Here is a 22920-nt window from a genome sequence, read left to right as displayed (position 1 = left end):
TTAATAAGCAAGTCCAAACTAAGTCCAGACATTTAAATTCTGTAAGAGGTGCTCAGGATTTTTCTTTTCATGATTTTCCGAATATATTTTATTTGTAATACTCTATCACTGCTTGGAATTTTACATATTTTTCAAAGTGGCCACGTGCTGCCTGAAGTAGAGAGCCACATGTAAAATTGAGGCTGTGTCTGATTTTCTTTATGAACATTATGAACATTATGAACCACGTGATGGAAGAAGTTGGGAACAAGGTCAGAGGAAAATCGAAATCCGAGAAGCACTTCTAATTGAAGATTGAAGGGCTAAAAAGAAAGGAACCGGAAATGAAGGTGGAACCTGCCATCACTGGGCCTGCTGTTCGAGGCTCTTCATCTTCGGGCCTGAATTTTCATTCCATGGTTTTTTAGCATACGTGTGTTGAATTCCTGCTGTGTGCCAGATACAACACTGTGTACTGGGTTATAAAATTGGTAAGATAGGGGCACTCGGTGACTCATTCAGTTAAGTGTCTGCCTTCGGCTCATGGTTGTGATCTTGGGGTCCTGGGATCGAGCCCTGTGCTGTAGGGCTCCTGGCTCAGTGGAGAGTCTGCTTCTCCCTCTCCCTCTGCTACTCTTTCCCACCCCTCGCTCATGCTTTCTCTCTCTCAGATAAAATCTTTGAAAAACTTAGTAAGATTTCTTATTCATGTGATAGCTGTTTATTGGATATGTGCCATTGGCTAGGCACTGTTTTCTAGATTCTGGAGATTCAGGAGTAAGAAAGACAAAGGATCTCTCTTCTTACTGTTCCAGACAATAAATCCAAAATCAGGTGAATAATATTTTCAGATTATTTCAGATGAAGAAAGTATAACATTTATTCAAATGAGGACTATTCTAAGACAAATACAAATCAGCTAAACCAAGAAGGGAGAAGAGGCAGAGAAGGCTAGGTGGGCCAAAGTGTGGAGATTGAAGCTTGTTACGTTCGCACCAATGGAGGGTAGAATAAGGGGCTTGGAGATTGGGACGGAGAGTTGAGAGAATCACATCATATAGCACCTTACATGTTACGGTAAAGAAATTAGACTTTCACAGCCATGTTTCTCAAAACAGTGGGGTTTTTTGGGTCATGGAACTCTTGGGTATTTTTTAGAATGACTTTCTATCTGTAAGCCTCGACAGTGAAGCGTACAGAAATGGAACGGCCCTGACTGGTCTCTTAGCTTCTTCCTTCTGCCTTCCGTCATGATCACTCAGGTGTCCCTCACAGAGCAAAGAGAGAAACTGCTGTTTTAGGACCTTGCGGAGTCTGTAGCGGCAAGGGACAAGAGGGGTGTTTGAAGGACGAGAGGAAGCCTGTGTGATCATAGCTGCAAGATGTCAGGAGTACAGAATGGCACTTCCAGACTGTAGGGCGGTGCACTGAGGAGCTTGGACCGATTCTGAGCTCAAGGAGGGGCTCAGGGTAGAGAGTGGGTGAATCGGAGTTTTCCAGTGTCTGACTTGGGGGATTCGGTGCTTAGCAGTAGATGAATTGAGTTGGGAAATATATTTGGGAAGGGAAAATGTAGAGCAGAGGGAGGGTGATGGGTTTAATTTGGTGTGCTTTGGGTTTGAGTTGTTTGACCCACGGAGGGGGTTAGGGCTCCTGAGGGTAAACAGCATTGTATCGCCTAGGCAGTCCTTATTTTCTGGACCAGTTTTTGGCCACCTGTGGCCTACAGTGCCAATTTGGCTCACCACCTATTTTTGTACAACCCACAAACTAAGAATTTTCACATATTTGAAAAAAAAGATCAAAAAAATATTTTGTGACATGTGTTATAAAATTCAGACGTCAGTGTCCATAAAATTCTGTTGGGACAAAGCTGTTCTTGCTGATTTGTACATTGTCAATGGCTGCTTTTGCATGGTGATGGCAGAGCCGGCCTCATGTGACAGCAGCTGGCCCCATGACACGCAGACACTGCACGTGCGTGTTACTCTCAATGGGCTCAGGGGCCTACAAATTTCAGTGACAGTTAACGACTTGATAGCATTTCTGATGGCGTACGTCTTGTGATCCCGTGACATTTTATTATTCATGTCATTAATAGTGCACATGCAGACTTCACCGAGTCCGCTTTGCAGGCACAGCGTAGTGGGGTGATATTGTTAACAGGTTGAGTGCCGGCCTGGGGTGACTGTGCTGCTGCAACCGGCCAGCTCCCAGGAAGGCAGCACTCAGGAAAGTAAAAAATACAAAACAATATCTTTTCACCACAGAACTTCTTCACAAAAACGCAAAATGAGCTATCGTGAGCTTCTGAGTGGCTCGTCTGTTAGCCAGGCAGGAAGGCCATGTACCAGCACTGAGTGAATTCAGTCACGTTTGACTGCTGCAGCCAAAGGAACATGTTCAAAGAAAATAAACTTGTCTCACAGTACTAGCCTTTTGGGGGAATGGTTGCTTCAAGAATGGAGAGCACTGGGAGCATGAGCGGTTGTTCTGAAAACCAGGAAGTGATTTTGAGCAGTTGCTTTTGGCTCTTGAGGTAGAAGAGGTTACAGGTCCCGCTCTTCCGTTGTGGCTTGAGGAGGCGTGCTGAATTTGTGGTCCTGAGGAATCAGCCTTTACTAATACTTGGTGTGGAACAATTCTAGCCAATCGTATTTTCAGAGACCTTGAGGAAACCCTAAGTGGCTACAACCTGCCTTGGAATTTGCTAGTACGTATTATAAGAGAGTGGTGAAAGTAGGTGTGGAGTAGGAAGAGGCTTCGTCAGACAGACTTACAAGTTACGTAAAAATGCCAGGCACCCAGAGCCCATGGCTATTCAGTGTCTCCTTAATCAGCAGGTAGTTTGCAGCAAACACTTGAATCCATCATTTTTTTTACTGAACCAGGAATATCACTGGGGGACTTCATTCAGTCTTACGGAAACGAGTGTTGCCCTATCTATGAAGTTTTGTCGGAAACCGACGCTGAATGTCCTCACTTGCTCCACGTTCAGCCACTCAGTGCTTTTGCAGTGTCAACATTTTGTTGCAGAGGGCCAAGATCGAAACATTTCTGAACAAAAAACCTCGCCCTCACCCATTAGTATAAAATATTCACTAGCTTTGAAATTAGCTTTTCCTGTAGACTTGATATGTTTTAAAAACAAGTTTTATCTAAAATTGTAAGACCAAACAGCGCTTACATGCAAAACTTACACTCTGGCGAAGTCATTTTGTCAGCGAACGTTGTTGGAATTGCAAGTCATGTCAAATTGCTTTATCTAATTCTCAGGCCATCAAAAGTAAAAAGAAATGAGATCTCTATTTCCACACAGATTTGCAGCAGCTCGACCTTTTGAGCTCACACTACAGTTAGCTGCAGTTTCTGGGATTTGATGCATGTGCTAAGGAAGTGTCCATAGTTCAAAACCCAGTTACCGGCAGTTGTGACCTTCCACCTAACCTTTAGTTACAAGTGAGGAATCTGCGTGTATCGGCATGCACGGAACGCAACTATCAGGAGAAAAATCGAATAGCATTCTCTCTCTAGACGCCTTCCCAGTAAGGAACGTGCTCTATTAAAATTAAACGCTCACGAATTGATACCAGTAGCCGTCATTGTGAAGACATTTTCACATGAAACACATAAGCTCATACAGGTCAGCACTTGCAGTGGAACATTACCATGGATTCTGATGATGGGGAGCACCGACTTTGAGCCCCAATGAAGCCAACGGTCGTACTCTCCTACCCCGCAAAAAGAATTGCATTTTTCTGTTAGTACACTTGCATTATAAAACTCACACTCAATTGTTATTTTATTTTTACTTTTGCCAATAAAAATCTGTGGAAATTTGTTTTCTATCTTATTGTATATCTGGCTTTTTCCTCTGGGCCGTCCACACCTGAAGTGTTTACTCTCTGGTCCTTACAGGAAAAATTGGCCAGTTCCTCTTGTAGATAACGGTGAATACTAGTAGTAAATGAGAATAACTGATGGGTGCTTGTACAGGGAGAAAAGTTTACCTAGAGAAGCCTGAGCTGGAGGACCCAGTAAGGAGGAAACTAATGGGAATGGTCAGAGCAAGAAAGAGAATCCAGGTTCTGTACCATTGAAATGAATGAAAGGGGAATTGGTCGAGTTGGAGGGAGATGGTTTCTCAGTAGTGTTAGACAGATTAGAGTGATTTTAAAAAATAAACTGGAAATATTGTGCATAGGCACAAATCCTGTTTTTCAGCCTCAACGGAATACCTGCGTTCCTGGACATTGTCCGTATTCCTCTACTCTTTGCCTTTATTTCTGTTCTCCCTGGTACCTTTCATGCCAGTGCCCATTCCTCTCCCAGTCGGCCTGTTCAAGTCCAGCTAATATACCAAAATTGTCTGAAAGTCTGCATTTTAAAAGTCTTCTCCCGAATTCCCAGTTGGAGCTAATCTTTCTCACTATGTTCCAGCTTTACATTTTTTTTTAGTACTGCCTTTAGATGAGTAACGTACGTATATGTACATCTCTAATTTGGGGGTACAGCTTAAGAAGCTGTCTTTAGCTAAAATGTACTTACAGGGCTGTGTAACTTAGTAGTCATGGAGTTTATCTGATTTCAGGCAGATCCAGGGGTTCAAACAGTGTCATTACGTTCCTTGTCTTTCTATCCCTTACACGCTTGCAGAGTATGATAGTGGGCTTCAGACTTCAGATCGGGATCAGTTAGTGGCTCATAAACTCAATTTAGTGGGTTAAAACCAGCATTTAAAAACTTTAATAAAATAGAAAATGATGGAGTTCAAGCAAGCAGTAAGAGGGATTATTGCTTCATGACTTATTTCTTTTATAATATGTATTGAGTCATCACATAAACCGTGTTATTGTGGCTTTTAGTCAGAATTGTTTAAAATTCATGATGTAGAGCTTTGCACATGCTAGTTGCTCTATTAAATTGAGAGGAGGGGTATTTGACTTGGATTTACCATATGTATGTGAGGTTTTGGGGATGAATGTATCAATTCAAATATACTGTACATAGGTTTGTCAGCAAAATTTGTAGGAGTAAATGAAACACAACCACGTACTTGGGTAGCAAATGTAGAGCAGTTTATTGTGATGGATTTTTGAAAGCTTTTAGGTAATAAGAACTTAAATCTACTCTGATAGTGTTTTCTGTTGTAGGGAGATGTAAATCTGTAGAGTTGCGGATTGCTTAAAAATCTGTATTTTGGGGCGCCTGGGTGGCTCAGTGGGTTAAAAATCTGTATTTTGTTATAAACGTAGAAATGTATAGATGCAGAATAGTGTCCAAATACCAAATTTTGTATAGCAAAATTTCGCCTAATTTTCATTGCCAGCCTGACATATCATTCTCTCTCTTCTGAGTGTAGTCTTACCTGTTCCTTTGCATTTGACATTAGAATTAACATTTCCCTCCCCCAGAGGCATTTCTCCTTGAGAAATAGTCTCTATATACCAGTCATTAATGATATTAGATTAAGTGTTACAGTGTAACTGGAGGAGGACTGAAATTTACTCCTGTGGTCGAATCTCCTGTAAATTGCCAGTTTTTCTTAGTTTAGGGCAAGCTTGTGGTATGGTAGTTTCAAGAGTAGAACTTTTGAATTAACTTGGTTATCATCAAAGATTTGCTTTCAAATATTGATAGACTATTAAAATCATTTAGAAATCTTGGCAAGTGTAGCTTTAGATTCCAAAAAGGAAATTTTATTATACAGTTATTTTCCAAAATAATTATTATCTCTGATACCCCTTAAGTAGTCAAATAAGTAACATGGCCTGTAGTGTTATATGATTCAAGAGGCTGTGATGAATAATTGCACTGCTCAAATATCTCTGCATCCAGTTTGTGAAAAAATATATGGAATCATAGCATACATGCATTTAAAAAAATTTATTTTTTTTTTCAGGGTTCCAAAATTCATTGTTTATGCACCGCATGCAGTACGTGCCCTCCTTAATACCCACCATCAGGCTCATCCAACCCACCACCCCACACCCCTCCAAAACCCTCAGTTTGTTTCTCAGAGTCCACAGTCTCTCATGGTTACGTGCATTTATTTGCTTGAGGAGAATTGGTGTAATTTAATGAATGATCTTAGAATGCAATTAGAATATTTTTTTCCTTAGGAAAAACTCATTAAATACAAACCTGCTTAGTTGCATCGACACTGTCACATAAAATTCTTATCACTTAGATATCATTTAGAATATTATGAATCAGTGAAATTTGTCTCTTCTCCTTATTTATTTGTCCTCTGTTTCCTGTTTAGATATTTTATGCCAGAGGGGGGAAAAAGCCAGGGAAATACTTAAAACAAAAATTTTATTTCTTGAATTAGCATTTGTAAATTGTTTAGAGGATAAAAGACATTTGTTTGTTTATTTGTTATTTATTTATTTTTTGAAAGACATTTTAAATGTTAGTTTGTAGTTAGTCATATGAACTCCAGACTCTATTGGAATCCAGTTTGTGCTCAAGACAGAAATTGTTAGGAGAAAGTAAGGAGGGATGAATACAGAGTGGGCTCTACGGATTAACTGTTAATGTTTTTGACAGCAGGATGACTAAAAGAGCTTCCTATTCTCCCTAAGAAGACTTCTAAAAGCATATCTGTTCTAGGAGATGTTCTTTCTCTGCAACACAGTTCACGTATTGTATGCGTTCAGATGTTGTCACATTGTTTTTTTGGAATGTAGTTTCTTACAAAGCACAAACTTTGAAATAAAGATTTTTTTTTTTTAATTAGAAATTCAGAGTTAGAAATCTTACGGTATGTTCTACCCGTAACTAGGGGTCTGTTTATTTTGGAGGGGTAAAAGATGGGTAAAGACTCAGTCTGTATCCCTATTTTCTTTTTTTGTTTTTCTGGGTGTTCTGTACGTACTCGTTATGTCATGGATGTAGTCAGCTTTTTAAACTGACTCTTAGAGTAGAAAGGAACCGATTTAAGGATCAAGATCCTGAGTTCTGGCTTTCCCACTATCTTAGGGTATGTTTGGTCAGATCCTTCGACTTCTTATGCCTTTGATTCCACAGCCATGAAGTGGGCATAGCAGCTGTAATCCCTGCCTGCAGTATAGGGCCCTTGTGTTAATATCCCTGTACCCTCATTCTGTGACTCCTGCACTTTCCATGGTCTGGTCTCAGCTCTTCTTTTCATCCCTCCCCTATATGTGGACAAATTTTATTCATATTTGCACCTGTTCTCATCTCTTATCTTGGTGTGGGTGAGGTATTTGCCTGTGACCTTTTGTTCTATCGCCTTTGGCCTTTGCAGAATTTTACTCCCCTGGTCAACTTCATTGTGACTAGCTCCTTCCCCCTCTACAATGCAGAGGTCTAGATACGTAAAAATAAGGTATGTGTTACTCCGCAGCTCGCTGTTGTCCTTCAAAGATCTCATGGGCATATTTATTTAATTACCCCGTTTGGTGACTGTGCAGAATTCCACAGAATGGACATGTTGGATGGATGCATTTAATGGTTTTCTTGATGGGCTCTATTCATACTGTTTCTGATCTGTTGCAGTTATCAAAGTGCTGTGCAGTAAATATACTTGCCCACATGCCCTACACTGTATTCCTAAAAGTGGAAGTGCTAGACCCAGGGGTACGCACCTTTTAAATTTCAGTAGATACTGTGAAGTTACTTTGCTGAGCAGTTGTAGTAAGTCATCACGCCCAAGAACTCGGTGTTGTTTCAACTCACTATTCCCAAAATAGGAAAGGTCTCTTTGCTAATCTGATGGGTATAGAATGGTATCTCATTGTTGCTTTGTTTTTGACCATGTGTTAATTGGCTAGTTGTATTTTCTCTTAAGTGAATTAACTGTTAATAGCTTCAGCCTACTTTTGTTGGATTGCTTGCCTTCTGCCCTCTTCTTAACACTTGGCGGGAGCTCTTTACATTAGGATTGTTATCTCCTTGGCATATCTATGGACATTATCTCTCAGTCTATATTCTTCTTAAACTCACTTAAAGGTATCTTCTATTGGGTACTATTTTAAAGATAGTTTATGAGTAGGAGGTTGTTGTACCAGGTATGACATGTTACTGAGGAATCACAGCAACCGTGGCCCAAGAGCAGATCCAAGGTGTTTCTCGTCTTAAATTATGATAAGGGAGCATTAGGGGAAAGAATGGATATTTTACAACTTGTTTTAGATATTCGACTCTCCCTAAATCAGAGAATAGTTTTCACACCTTATACAAAAAGAAATTTTAGATGAATGACTGAGTGAATGAATGAATGAATGAAAGAACCTGATTCAGGGATTAGGATCTTTTCCGTTTAGAGCTTGCAGCAGCACCTTCTGCTTATTTCTGTCACGGTACTTATGTTACACTGAACTTGACCACTGACTTGTGTCTTCTTCTCCATGAGGTTGTAAATTCCACCAAGGCAGGAGCCACGTCTTACTCATGTAGCACCTTGTTGTCTAACGCGATGGTAGTGCATGGTGGGTTCTCCGTATCTGTGGAATTGTGAATGAGCTGCTTTGTCCCTCACTTGTTCTATGCTCTATCTGCCATTCCCCAGGAAGTTTTGTACAGAATAAAATAGAATATGGCAAGCTCTTAACCCTTAAAACTGTAACAGCAATATAGTCAAGACAGGCCCGGGACCTGGATTAGGGCAGGGATAGTGGGTAGTGTAGAAATGGATGGGCTCCACAGACATTTAGTGGGAAGTAGACCCAACAAGACCTTGGTGATTTAGTTGAATGTTGTTCTGAACAAAGGAGAAAATAGAGGACAGACTTGCAGGCCTTAGAGATGCTCTCTGGGATGTATACAGAGAAAAGGAGTTCTTTTCTCTTGTGGAGTTTTTATTTGTCTGTCGTTTCTGATCCATTTTGTCTCCCTAATACCAAACCAGATTGCAAGTGTAGTTCATTTTCAACTCCGTGCTTTTCTTTTGAGAATTTTCTTTTGTGTTTCTTGCTCATTGCTCCCTCCAGTTGCTGAATTCTGTCCTAGTAATAGCTAATTTCCTCTGAGAGCAAGGTAGAGAAATAACATGAGCAGGCGAAGCCAGAACTCCATTCAGCAGGCAGCCCGAAAAGGAAAACAGAATAATGATGTATTTATAATTTTTTTTATGCCGTCTCAAGGAGGTTTTGTTTATCAGAGAAGAGTTTCAGTAAGGCAGGTGGAGAAACTGATAAGGACGGGATCCAGGGGCTCGGGGTGTGTTAAGGGGAAGCACGTCGTAGATTATGGATGGAAGTAGGGGAGAGACAATGACACGAGGAGCCTCACTTTTGAATGTGGCAAAAATGTTGAGATGACTGTTTTTTAGCAGTTGCCTGGTAGATGGTTATACTCAGACTGTAGGAACCTGGTGTGGCAGGCACAGCTGTTGCACATGTCAAGACAGGAGGCTTTTGATGGAGGAGCCTTTCATCTTTTTGTCCTCTGAGTTTCTTCTTTTTTTTTTTTTCCTGTGTTTGGTACCAAAGAGTCCTGATTGGGTTGAAGGGAAGGGGTTGAAGGGGTAAGTTACGTTTTATGATTTTCTATGTGTAAATGTTCGATTTCAGTTTCAGTAGGAAACTTTTTTATTTGAAAAGTTTTTGTGTTTGCTGTTCTGCTCGGAGTACTTCTTTAAGATAGTAGCTGTGGATTTCTTCCCGGCAACCATTGCCACTTCTGGTGACATGTTTATGCTAACACTGTTCTGTTACATTAAATTAGTTTGCTCTAATCTTCATGATGGAGTCTGTTAAACATTAGGTCTAGTAAGTAGAGCAAGGAAACAATAGACCAGGATTTGAAGTAGATTGTTCCTCTCATTTTCAAGGATTTAACAGCAAAATTGGGTTTCTTTTATTTAACAGAAATTACACATGCTTGTAGATTTAATATATGGTAATAAGAATGTGGATTTTCTCAAGACTCTTTAAATCTTAAATTTCAAATTGGTGATCACTGAAGTAATATATTTATTTGGTAATAAAATCATTTTAACTTCAGAGTGTTATAAGTGACATTAAAATATCTTCTGTTTACTGTCCTTCATGCTGAGTGCTGTACTCTGAAGAAGGTATTGTAGGTCTATAGATGAGAAAGTTCAAAGAGATTAAGTAATTTTTCAAAAGCCGCTAAAACCCAGAGTCAGAATTTGAATACTGGTATCCCTGACTACAAAGGCCATCTTTCCACTGTGTCTCTTTTTCACTCACCTTAAAAGAATATGTATAATATGGTAAAACATGCACATACATATGTGATGCATGCTTAGAAATCCATCTCAAAAATGCTGAAAAGCTATGCGATCACGGGTAATCCAACAATGCAGGGCTAATCCCTGGGAACATGTAGCATGTGCGCCTTGTCTTTCTCTTGTGGCAAACACACATGGGAAAGGAAGTCTCCAGTGTTTTCACTTATGTCGCACACTGTGCTCTCTCAGTACTGCTTCAGTGCTGACATCAGCTGTGGGCGTTTTCCACTCATTGGGCGATCCTGTGACACCAGCAGAGCCCCCTGGCAATTTAACTCAGTTCCGATGCTGTCTGCCTGGAGACAACACCAGATCCCCGAGGCTGAGCGTTCAAGTCCTACTAGACTCCCTCCCCACCCCCCAGTTACTTGTGCTTCTGAGTCACAGATCAGAGATTCCCATGATCCACTCCTCAGAAACGGTTAATTTGCCAGAGCTGCTCCCCTGACTGAGCGTCAGCTGTAGGAAGGCGGTGCACAGGCACCCTGTGATGGAGAGGCGTGGAGCTCACACACCCTCTGCAAAAGTGTGCCAGTCTTCCAGCACCACTCCCCGCGTTTGCCCAGCCGGAAGCTTGCCAGGCCCCATCTTCCGGGTTTTTATGAATGCTTCATTAGGTAGGCATGATTGATCAAGTCATTGGCCATTGATGATGAATTTTCTAACCCTTCCCTAAATTTCCAACCTTCTAATTTTGGTTCCCTGGGCAGCCAGCCCCCACCCTTAGATTACCCAAGGGCTTTCCGAAAGCCACCTCATTAACATAAACACAAGTGTGGTTGAAAAGAGGTTTGTTACAAGTAACAAAAGCCACCTTTGTCTTCTCCCTTAGGAAATTTTTTTTTAAAGTATTTTTTATTTATTTGAGAGAGAGAGAGCTCACTTGAGCAGGGAGAGGGAATGAGGTTGGAGGGAGAAGCAGATGACTCTATGCTGAGCAGGGAGTCTGACCTGCTCCATCCCGGTGTTACAGGGTCACAGGGATCTTGTCTCATGGAGCTGAAGAATGAATCTCCCAGACACAAAAGGGTGAAGTGACATGAAAGTTCATTAAGTGAAGGTGAGAACAGAAGGGAAAGAGAAAGCTCTCTAGAGTGAGAGGGGTCCCAAATGGGCTGCCACTGAGGGCTTTTAGGCCGGTTTTTTATTGAGAACTCAGGCAGGGAGCTTGTGCCATCTTGGTCTGAACAAGGACAACTGATAACACCCTGACTGACTGACTTTGAGGTTTGCTCATTTTCTTTCTTTCTTTCTTTCTTTCTTTCTTTCTTTCTTTCTTTCTTTCTTTTTTTTTTTTGTTTTAAGATTTTATTTATTTATTTGACAGAGAGAGAGAGAGATCACAGGTAGGCAGAGAGAGAGGGAAGCAGGCTCCCCACTGAGCAGAGAGCCCGATGTGGGGCTCGATCCCAGGACCCTGAGATCATGACCCGAGCTGAAGGCAGAGGCTTAACTCTGAGCCACCCAGGCACCCCGGTTTGGTCATTTTCTGTGATTCCCTGTAGCCGGCATAGAAAAATACTCCCTAACATCTGGGGCCAGGCGGTCTGGTCTATTCCCTGATCTCTTGTTCACTCTTTCAGAGCCTAGCTAAGAGACCCCTATCTCTTCCTGCCTACATCGGATTCCTTTCCTTACTCAGCAGGACCCTGGGATCATGACCTGAGCCCATATGACTGAACCACCCGGTGCCCCCACTTAAGAGATTCTAAGGGTCTTTAAGGAGCTCTGCCAAATATATATATATTTCATATATATATATATTTCATATATATATATATTTCTTATAAATCATAATATCCTACACATATACCCATGACAATCCATATCTAAAATTAGTTGTCTTCTACTTCTACTTACCTAAGAAAAGTCCATTCCGCTATTTCTGCACTACAGGAGTGGAAAGAGAAATATATATATGTTGGAAATTATTATATTCTCTATATTAGTGTTGATCCAAGTGCTGATTTGATAAATTGTTACCAGTCTAACTGGAAATAAGGAAAATGTTAATGATGATGAAAATGAACTTAACATAACAAAAGAATGTCTTATATTCTGAGTTACTTTAATCACTTTTGGCGAATTAATACATTGTTTCCTCAATGAAATGTTGGTAAAACTGTGGTGTATTGTTATAAGTGATGATGGTGATGTTGTTACTTCGCAAAACACAACAACAAAACAAGGGTAATCCTATCTTGTTCCCTGCTTCAGGTTTTTAAAATTTTATTTTACTGCTTCCTGACATTTACAGGCCTTGTCACGATCATCTTATGCAACTTCTTGTAATTAACAACAAAAGTATTTGACCCAGTGCTGTTTGACCTCAGGTTACATTCCATTTATTAATTTTTCACCCTTACTTTTTATTGAGTCCATTTTTTCTTTTCCATTTTCAGTACCTGGTCATGGATTATTATGTTGGTGGGGATTTGCTTACTCTGCTCAGCAAATTTGAAGACAGATTGCCTGAAGATATGGCTCGATTTTACTTGGCCGAGATGGTGATAGCAATCGATTCCGTTCATCAGCTGCACTATGTGCACAGGTGAGTAAGAGGCCACACAAGAATGGGTTCTGTGAGTGCCAGCAGAGATGTCTTTGTAGGAAAATGATACTTTCGATGGCCATGGGGTCATTTTTTCTCTGTAAACTATTTGACAGGGACAGTGATTTATTTAAAGTCTTCCCCACAAATGTGTGTTTGATTGTATACAGTTTAAGATGAAATGAAAAGAAAAAAGTGAGCGTCTTTACAAAATAGTTTTTTATACAGGATTATCCTTTTTTTTTTTTTATGTTTTTATTTAAACTCCAATTAACATACAGTGTAATACTGGTTTCAGGCGTACAATATAGTGATTCAGCACTTCCATACGTCACCCCATTCTCATCACGAGAGGTGCACTCCTTAATCCCCATCACCTGTTTCCCCCATTTCCCACACACTTCCCCTCAGGTAGCCAGCAACGTATGCTCCGGAGTTAAGAGTCTGTTTCTTGATTTCTCTCTCTCTCTCTCTCTTTTTTCCCTTTGCTCATTTGTTTTGTTTCTTAAATGCCACATACAAGTGAAATCACGGTATTTGTCCTTCTCTGACTGACTTACTTCGCTAATCTTAATACTCTAGCTCGCTTCTTATCGCGAAAATGGTAAGATTTCATTCTCTTTTATGGCTGAGTAATATTGCATTGTATATGTACACCACATCTTCTTTATCCATTCATCTGTTGATGGACACTGGGGCAATTTCCATAGTTTGGCTATTGTAGATAATGCTGCTGTAAACATCAGGGTGCATGTATCCCTTTGAGTTAGTATTTTTGTACTCCTTGGGTAAATACCTAGTTGTACGATTGCTGGATCGTAAGATACTTGCATTAACATTTTGAGAACCTTCCATACTGTTTTCCAGAGTGGCTGCACCAGTTTGCATTCCCAGCAACAGTGCACAAGGGTTCTCCTTTCTCCACGTACCAGATTATTCTTACACCTGTTGACACAAGCTAAAAATCTCCTTCTCATGTAAACAGCTCATAATAATTTATGTGTAATAAAAAAATTTTAAATGTATTGGGTACTTTCAAAGGCAGTCTCACATTTTGAAAGGACAGAGCGTAGGAAACGATCACAGAGTTATTGGTGAATGAATCATTCAAATGAGGAAAGCTTTGGGTTGTGAGAACCATGAGAAAGAGTAAAGAGGCGCTAGGAAGAAGCAAATGGAGGACCTGCCACTTGGGAGAGGGCAGGAACCATCCTCTGAGACATCAGCACGTGCCAGAATGCGGCAGAGGGTTGGCTGTGACCCACTTTGTTGGGTCTACACCAGGGCTTCTGAATCCATAGGGTGGGTGGGCTGGGAATTGGCATTTCTGACAGGTTCCCAGGTGCTGCTGCTGGTCCAGCGACCAGACTCTGAGCCCTTCTGTTCAGTAACACAGCAGTGCCTGTTCCTTTGGACAGGAGCCCAGGTAGAAGAGAAAGTTTCTGTTTTAGTGTTGCTTTTTTTTTTTTTTTTTTAAGATGTGGGCATTTTCAGCTGATTGATTTACTTACTATTGAACTTCTAGGACATTAGAAAAGGAAGAATATTTTGATTAAAAATTTTGTATTTATGAGATCTCAGTTTGGCTACTGCCTATTCATAGGCTTTCCCCTGTTGATACCTAATAGTCACAAAGTTTTTTTAAAAATAAAACCATGAATACTATGAAAATTATAAAACGCAGTGCAGTTTTTAAGATGGTATTATGGTCTTAAGAGCGAATTATGGAATGAGAAACTAAAGTGCTTTTGTTACAGTAACTCAAGATCCCAGCTGAGAACTGTCATTTAAAAATATTTTTTTCCTAATTTTTTCTAAATTTAATTTTATTTTTTCAGTGTTCCAAGATTCATTATTTATGCACCACACCCAGTGCTCCATGCAATATGTGCCCTCCTTAATACCCACCACCAGGGTCACCCAGCCCCCCACTCCCTACCCTCTAAAACCCTCAGTTTGTTTCTCAGAGTCCATAGTCCCTCATGGTTCATCTCCCCCTCCAATTTCCCTCAACTCACTTCTGCTCTCCTTCACCCAATGTCTTCTGTGTTATTCCTTATGCTCCACAAGTAAGTGAAACCATATGATAATTGACTCTCTCTGCTTGACTTATTTCACTCAGCATAATCTCTTCCAGTCCCATCCATGTTGATACAAAAGTTGGGTATTCATCCTTTCTGATGGAGGCATCATTGTATATATGGACTGTATCTTCTTTACCCATTTGTCCTTCCCCCTGTCAAGGGGCTGGGTTCTGTGGAAACTGGGTTTTAAGGCTTTTGTTCTCTGGAGGTTTTTGTTCTTTGGTGACTTTTCGCAGCTATTGAGAGGTTTAGTGGAAAGCAAACTGCACCCAGACCTCCACCTGAGAGAGAAGCCTCAGTCTGCTCCCCTCTGGATGGCCCAGAACAGACTCCCCCTCTGCAAACTCCACTGAGCCGTGCAACCTCCCACAGGCGGTGTGCACTCCCAACCACTGACTCCGGGTTCGCCCGAGGTGCCTGCTTGTCTCTGTACCCGCCGTGTTACTAAAACCACGAGTGATACTGGTCCAGGGAGCCCACTTCTGGTGGTTGCCTTTGCCGGGACTGCTTGTCTAGGGTCCAGGCCCACGCATGGTGTGTTCAGTCCCCACAGTTGTGCAGGTCGGAGAAGGCTGCCGCTGAGGGAGCCAGACCAGAGGTCGCGCCGGGTTCTCCCAGGCTCAGGCTAGGAGTGACCAGACATTCTGCTGATGGCAGCAGGCCGGGATCCTAAAGAGTGCTGGCTGACGCCCACACCAGACTCGCTCATGCATGGGCGGGAGTGCGCCCAGCCGAGTGGTGGTGCAAGGAGATGCCGGGGGCTCAGGGACCACGGACTAGAGGCCCCGCCACATTCTCTCTGGCAGGGGTGGTTGCCGGCAGCGGCTGTCCTGGGTCTGTAGGCTTAGGCCCATGCCCGTGACCACCAGATTCCACCAGTTACCCCTTAAGATCTTTTGCTCTTGTCGAGTGCCTTCAACCAGACTCCAAGCTAATGCTGGTCCCCAAGCACAGGGCACTTTCGTATTGGGGTATTACTCTCCAATGGGTCGCTTCTGGTGGCTCCCTCCCCCTTCTGCTTATCCTCCAATATCCATCCGCTCGTTCCCACTCAGCTATGGCAAATATTCTTAATTGATCACAGGACCCTTTCATACCAACTGTATATACAATCTTACAATTCTTCTCAACACTGCATTTTTTTTTAATATTTATTTTTATTTTTTTATTTACAGCATAACAGTGTTCATTGTTTTGGCATCACACCCAGTGCTCCATGCAGTGCGTGCCCTCCCTATTACCCACCACCTGGTTCCTCAACCTCCCACCCCCCCCACCCCCCTGCCGCCCCTTCATAACCCTCTGGTTGTTTTTCAGAGTCCATAGTCTCTCATGGTTCATCTCCCCTTCCAGTTTCCCTCAACTCCCTCTCCTCTCCATCTCCCCATGTCCTCCATGTTATTTGTTATGCTCCACAAATAAGTGAGACCATATGATACTTGACTCTCTCTGCTTGACTTATTTCGCTCAGCATAATTTCTTCCAGTCCCGTCCATGTTGCTACAAAAGTTGGGTATTCGTCCTTTCTGATGGAGGCATAATACTCCATTGTGTATATGTACCACATCTTCCTTATCCATTCGTCTGTTGAAGGGCATCTTGGTTCTTTCCACAGTTTGGCGACCGTAGCCATTGCTGCAATAAACATTGGGGTACAAATGGCCCTTCTTTTCACTACATCTGTATCTTTGGGGTAAATACCCAGCAGTCAACACTGCATTTTAGAAGACCACTATCTTTCTGATGTTGACATTGGAAATCCATTTTAACCCTGAGCCCTATTAGGGCTCTATAGGTTGAATACCTACAATTTTACCAGGTACTTCGTGTAAAATGAGTCCTGTTTATTCCATTGTTGGATGGCTCTCATGTCATAGGATTTTACTTTATGTTAAGCTGAATTTCTTTCTTGCCTTACATTGTTCCTAGTTTTGCCTTCAGAACCACATATAATAGTCTAATTTGTCTTAAAGCTATCATGCCTTCTGAAGTCATCTTTCCTCTAGGTTAAACATCAGCATATTTGTACTTTCTTTGTTATCAAAATTGACATACACATTCTCTTTCCCACTATCTCAGATACACATGCAGACCCTCACCTTGTGCCCATTTCCATGCCACCCCTCCCTCCCTCCTTGCCTCTCCCTTTCAGTGGAGATGCTCTGGTGTATCAGTGCACTTCTTAAAATGTGATTCCTGTTTTCTGGAAAGACTATTTCCGCAGATGCTTTACTGAGGAAATATTCATTGAGTCTGCTTTTATAAATAGCACTGTGCTAAATTACACAAAATTTTAAGTAAGTATAACGTATAGTCCTGACTTGTAAGAAGCTTCCAGCCTGTTCAGGGACAGAAAACACAAGACATAAGTAAAAACGAAAGTAGTAGACTTTAAATAATCCTTTAGGGCAAAAGTATAAGAGATGGAGTGAGCCCGGATTGTGAACTGCCAGTTGAATTATTTAAGCAAATTACAGTGAACTCAAAGAAGCGAGTAATAAGCTTAATTCTAATGGTGATTTCCAGTGGTTACTTAACTTTTAACTGTGTTACAGATTTTGCCTATATTATTCTAACAATAGTGCTGTGATTTGGGTGTCATCTAAAATGGATGTGGCTCCGTTCTGTGAACAAGAAACCCAGCTTCAGAGACATGAGTCCATAGTTAGCATAACCTCGGTTAAAATCTGAGTCAGGCTGATGCCGGAATTTATGCTCTTGACATAACATCTTATTGCTCATAAAAGAATGCTTTCATGGTGGGACTTGGCGGATGAGGAGGCTTTTTGTAGGCAGAGCGGAAGGCGTTCTAGCAACCAGGGATGGTGGGAGAGAAGGTTGTAGGCATGTAGGAGGTGCGTCTGGAGAAGGGTTGGTAGGTGTTTCGGCTGGAGAAGAGAGCTCATATTGATTTGAGGAAGAGCAATTTTGGTCCCTCTTGTGGAAACACTTGAGTACCGTGCTGTAGACTTGAAATCTTGGTAGCCATCAAGCTCTACTGGTAACTTAAGGAATGAAGTGTTTTGTTCACACATTGTGTTAAGTTAGCTGGTTTTACAGTAAACTGCACATCAAAGTTTTCAAGGTTTGCCAAATTTCAGAATGTTTTATACTTTTGAAATTCAAGTATATGGAATTAGAGAATACAAAAAGGGAATAGTGGAGACGAGATGTGTTCAGGGAAGGAAATATGTTTTCCCTCTGTATTCTTTTAAAACAAATTTATTTCCAGACTTCCAAAATATATTATTTGTCTTCTAATAGGGCAGACATTTTCAGAAGAAAATTTTGTCTTTGCTTCTGCATGGTTTTGTGAGAGGGAAATGAGCAGTGGAAAGTAGCAAGCGATAGGAGTTGTCAGTCCCACGTCTCAGCTTCCAGCTGCTCACCACGTTGTCATATTTCACTCAAGAACATTTGCAACTACCTTTGAAATTTCCAGAAATACACTTAAAAAAAACAAAACAAAACAATGTAAAGCAGTATTTTACCCGTTTTCAAAGGAGATGTTAGTTAATATAAGATGAAAGAGGTATGCATGGGGACATGGAAATAGGAATTAAAGAGCTTGACTCTGGCTAGCTGTAAAATTGATGTACAGACTGACAATAAAGTAAATAAAGTAAAGTAAAGATGTTTTCAAGTCACACTGGGTAGTGAAGAACGCATTAAACGAGGTGCCAGGAGACTTATTTACTGTGCTTGCTCCTCCACAAGCTTCTGAAATTTAGATTCCAAATGATTTGTCCTTGAGATTACAGCAACTGGGAACTTTTTCTAAAAAACGTGGTCTTCCTGTAAAGATTAAAGGATGCTGCTTATTAAAGTGTTAAAGACTAGTTGCTGGCACATAGACCATTTCCGTGTCATTGTATTTTTTAAAAAAATATTTTATTTATTTGTGAGAGAGAGCGCACACGCGAGCACACACAAGCAGGGGAAGCAGCAGGCAGAGGGAGAGGCAGGCTTCCTGCTGAGCAAGGAACCCGTCCTGGGATCTTGACCTGAGCTGAAGGCAGGTGCTTAACTGACTGAGCCACCCAGGTGTCCCTCCTTGTCATTGTGCTGAGACATGGAGAAGGGTGCTGTAGAGAGGAGTACTTACTGCAGGGCTTACTTACTTACAGGGCTCTTACTGTGAGAGCTACCCCTGTAGCTTCTCCCCTTTCACAGGAGGCTAGGCAAGGTTGCAGTGGGGTTGAGGAGGGAAGAAAGACGGTCCCCCTAGAGCACTTGCTGGTAGAGTGCCTAATGGATATGAAACCTTTTCAGATTAAAGATGTCTGTTCTCCCTAAATTGATCTGCAGGTTTGATGCCATCTCTTTCAAAATCCCAGCAAGGGTTTCTTTGTTTTGTTTTGTTTTTTCCTTCAGTCCAGGTGAAAGTATTATTGTTGGGCTAAGCTCCCTTAACAACTCTAGCTCCTGCTTCTCCGGGTGCAGCTGCATTCAGGCCTCAGACTACTGGCTTGGCCCTAAACAGCTCTACTTAGCGACACATTAATAGCATCTTATTTTCAATGTTTTTGACAGTTCATATAGGTTTTTTTCATTTAGAGGATTTGTTTATTTATTTATTCATTTTAATATAAAGACAAGCTCGCTCCAAAGTTTATGTGGAAATACAGTGAAACTAGTGTAGCTAAAATGGTTTTTGAAAAAGGAGAATAAAGTAGAAGAAAACATCGGAGAACATCTTCTGGACTTAGGGTTTCGTCCTCCTCCTTAGTGAGGAGTTCTTAGATAGGACATTAAAAATTAATGAAGTGAACTTTACCAAAATGAAAAACATGTGCACTTGGTAAGGAACAGGTATGAGGCCGAAAGGCAAGCTACAGAATGGGAGAAAAATATTTGCAAACCATACGTATGACGAAGACCCTGTATCTGGAATATATAAAGAAATCTCGACATGATCAAAAAACTTCCAACTAATCCAGTTATAGAATGGACAAAAGACATGAAGAGATATTTTGCCCAAGAGGAGATACAGATAGCAACTAAACACATAAAAAGCTGTTCAATATCATTAGGCGTTAGAAAAACGCAAACTAAAACTACAATGAGATATCAATAAGAAGATGTTAAGACTGCTAAAATAAGGGGCGCCTGGGTGGCTCAGTGGGTTAAAGCCTCTGCCTTCGGCTCAGGTCATGATCCCAGGATCCTGGGATCGAGCCCCGCATCGGGCTCTCTGCTCAGCAGGAGCCTTCTTCCTCCTCTCTCTGCCTACTTGTGATCTCTGGCTGTCAAATAAATAAATAAAATCTTAAAAAAAAAAAAAAGACTGCTAAAATAACAAATAGTGATAATCGTAAGTGCCAATCAGGATGTGGAGAAAGTAGATCTCTCACACATTGCTGGTAGGTTTGTAAAATGGCTACTCAGGAACAGTTTGAAAGTTTTAAAAAAAAAGTAACATGCACTCACCACGGGACTCAGTGATTACATTTGCAGACATTTTCCCCAGAAAAATTAAAACCTATATTCACAGAAACACCTGTACCTGAGTGTTCGTAGCAGCATTCTTTGCAATAGCAAATGTGAGAAGCAGCCTGCAAGTCCTTGAGTGGATGGTGGGTTGCACACCTCTGCTGTACCTGCTGTATGCATACAAGGGAGTGCTCCTGGCAGGAGGAGGGGCAAGTGGTACTAATTACACACAGCAACCTGGCTTTGTTTACGCTGAGTGACAAGAATTAAATCTCAAAGCGTATGTACTGTATGATTCCTCTTACCTAACTTCTTGGAATACCAGAACTGCAGAGTTAGAAAACAGATGAACGGTGCCCAGAGGACAAGGTCAGGGACAGGATGGGGAGTGAGGTAGCGTGTGGGAGTTCTTTGTGGTGATGAAACAGTTGTGTATCTCGAATGTGGTGGTGGTTTTATGAATTGACACACAGGATAAGATTGCACGGGACTACACACAGGTGCACGTGCGGATTAAGAAAGGATACAGACGGAGAAGGTCTATAATCTACCCTTAATGTCTCTATGTTAGTTTCCTGGTTTTGCCATCGGGCTGTGGCTGTAATGTGTGTTGTTACCAGTGGAGAAGCTGGGGAGAACGGTGGACCTAGCGTACCATTTATGCAATTGCCTTCGAGTCTATAATCATATCAAAATGAAAAGATTTTAAGAAAAAAATAGCTCTATTACTTCCTTTTCTAAAGTCTGAAAACCAAGCCCAAGAAAGTCTCCATCGTGTCATACCTGCCATTTGTGTAAATTTGGGTGAATTCATAGATTGCTAAATTTGCTTAGGCTCCTTGCCTTCCAGGAAGTGATTTTTCTTACCATCTATAAGGCTGGAACCTGTAATCCACGCACTTGGGTGTCATTGGCAGATAGATGACGCACAAATCACAAGGTAAGCTGAGGCCACTTAGTGAAACAGTACTCAAGAGGGTTTAGGACTGAGTCCGGAGGAACTTTAGTATTTTGAGATTGGGTAGGGTAGGAGTGGCCAATAAAGCATACTAAGAAGAAACATCAGGAGGAAATAATAAGTGTGGATAAGGTGTCTTATGGAAAATCAAAGTAAATCATCTTTCCCTTTGTGATTAGTTACATTAATGTCTTAGCTGACGCATTTCAAACATGTATCTTGGTGTCCTGGTTATTGGGAGTGGGAGTGAGATCTGCTGTTTAGTAAGTAATATGGTTTTATGTAAGTAGCACGTTCTTTACATTCAATTAACCGTCTTTTGAAAAAAAGACTAATTTTGGGGTGCCTGGGTGGCTCAGTGGGTTAAAGCCTCTGCCTTCAGCTCGGGTCATGATCCCAGGGTCCTGAGATCGAGCCCCGCATCAGGCTCTCTGCTTAGCAGGGAGCCTGCTTTCCCCTCTCTTTCTGCCTGCCTCACTGCCTACTTGTGATCTCTCTCTCTCTCTCTGTCATAATAAATCTTAAAAAAAAAAGAGAGAAAAAGGAAAAAAGACTAATTTTAAGAAAATAACTTCTGCTTCACAGTTGTGCCCAAGTTGGACAAAAATTTTTAATTTTGTAAATTCATTCACAAGTATTATTCGAACAGTCCTGTTTTTCCAGTATGCTACCTACTCTCTTGGGTGGGAATGAAGTATGCTTACCTGTAATAATAGAGAGCAGTTGAATGACAACAAAAACAGGTTTAAAAAAGAAGCAAAATAAAATTTTTAATATGCCTAAGCACTGTGGAAATATAGAATAAGAGTAAAGAGGAGGTGAACAAGTAAATCAGGAGGCCCTCTTGGAAAAAGCCAGTCTGTGGTAGGAAGTAGATAGTTCAACAAATGGAAGTAGCTTAGCTGAGGAAGGAGAGCCAAAGTAAACAAGAAATGCAAAGAATGACCATTAAGATTCAGAAGTAAAATTTTATCGTTATTTTAATGTTAAAGGTATCACTTGAATACTTAGAAAAATACAATATAAAAACATTGTTATAAGAGCATATCCATTTTTTTAATGCTTTTAATAGAATGGTGGTTTTTGGTAGTCATTAAATACTTTATTTTTTTTTGAAAGATTTTATTTATTTATTTGACAGAGAGAGATCACAAGTAGGCAGAGAGGCAGGCAGAGAGAGGGGGAAGCAGTCTCCCCACTGAGCAGAGAGCCCGATGCGAGGCTCGATCCCAGGACCCTGAGATCATGACCTGAGCCGAAGGCAGCGGCTTAATCCACTGAGCCACCCAGGTGCCCCTAAATACTTTATTTTTGATCTGTCACCTCAGATTTGAGACTTGCCATAGATGCACTTTGATTTTCAGCTAAAAGTCTGAATACCAACATTTCCATTTTTGATTTCCTGAATAAGAACTTTGCATTTTAAGAGTGTGTCTTTCTTTTCAATCATTTATTTGCTTAAATGCAAAATTTATGTCAGAGATTATTTCTAACAACTAAACAGTATCATGTGGCATATGTCTGACTCCGGTTGATTAAAGTACAAGCCAAATGTTGGGTTAGAGTGAAGCAAGCTCTAATTATAGGTTGAGGAAAAAAAAAAACCCAACTTATTTCTAAATATGTTAATTAAACTCAGCAATAGGCTTGGTGTTCCAATAGTCAGCTACAACATCAAGTGTGCTAATAATAA

At 41.1% G+C, this 22920-nt stretch overlaps 1 protein-coding gene across 19 annotated transcripts in view; it reads left to right on the top strand.

Annotated features, from left to right (window-relative positions):
• CDC42BPA (CDC42 binding protein kinase alpha) overlaps positions 1-22920 on the top strand; it is a 318157-nt gene that overhangs the window by 108079 nt on the left and 187158 nt on the right. For all 19 annotated transcript variants that reach the window (XM_045983612.1, XM_045983604.1, XM_045983610.1 and 16 more), the window contains exon 5: positions 12604-12752. In XM_045983612.1, coding sequence (XP_045839568.1) covers positions 12604-12752 — 149 coding nt within the window. The remainder of the gene's footprint in view (positions 1-12603; positions 12753-22920) is intronic.

Source organism: Meles meles, chromosome 17 (assembly GCF_922984935.1).
Source record: "Meles meles chromosome 17, mMelMel3.1 paternal haplotype, whole genome shotgun sequence".
Lineage (NCBI taxonomy): Eukaryota > Metazoa > Chordata > Mammalia > Carnivora > Mustelidae > Meles > Meles meles.
Note: the sequence above shows the minus strand (reverse complement) of the source record. Positions and strands in the feature narration are given on the sequence as shown.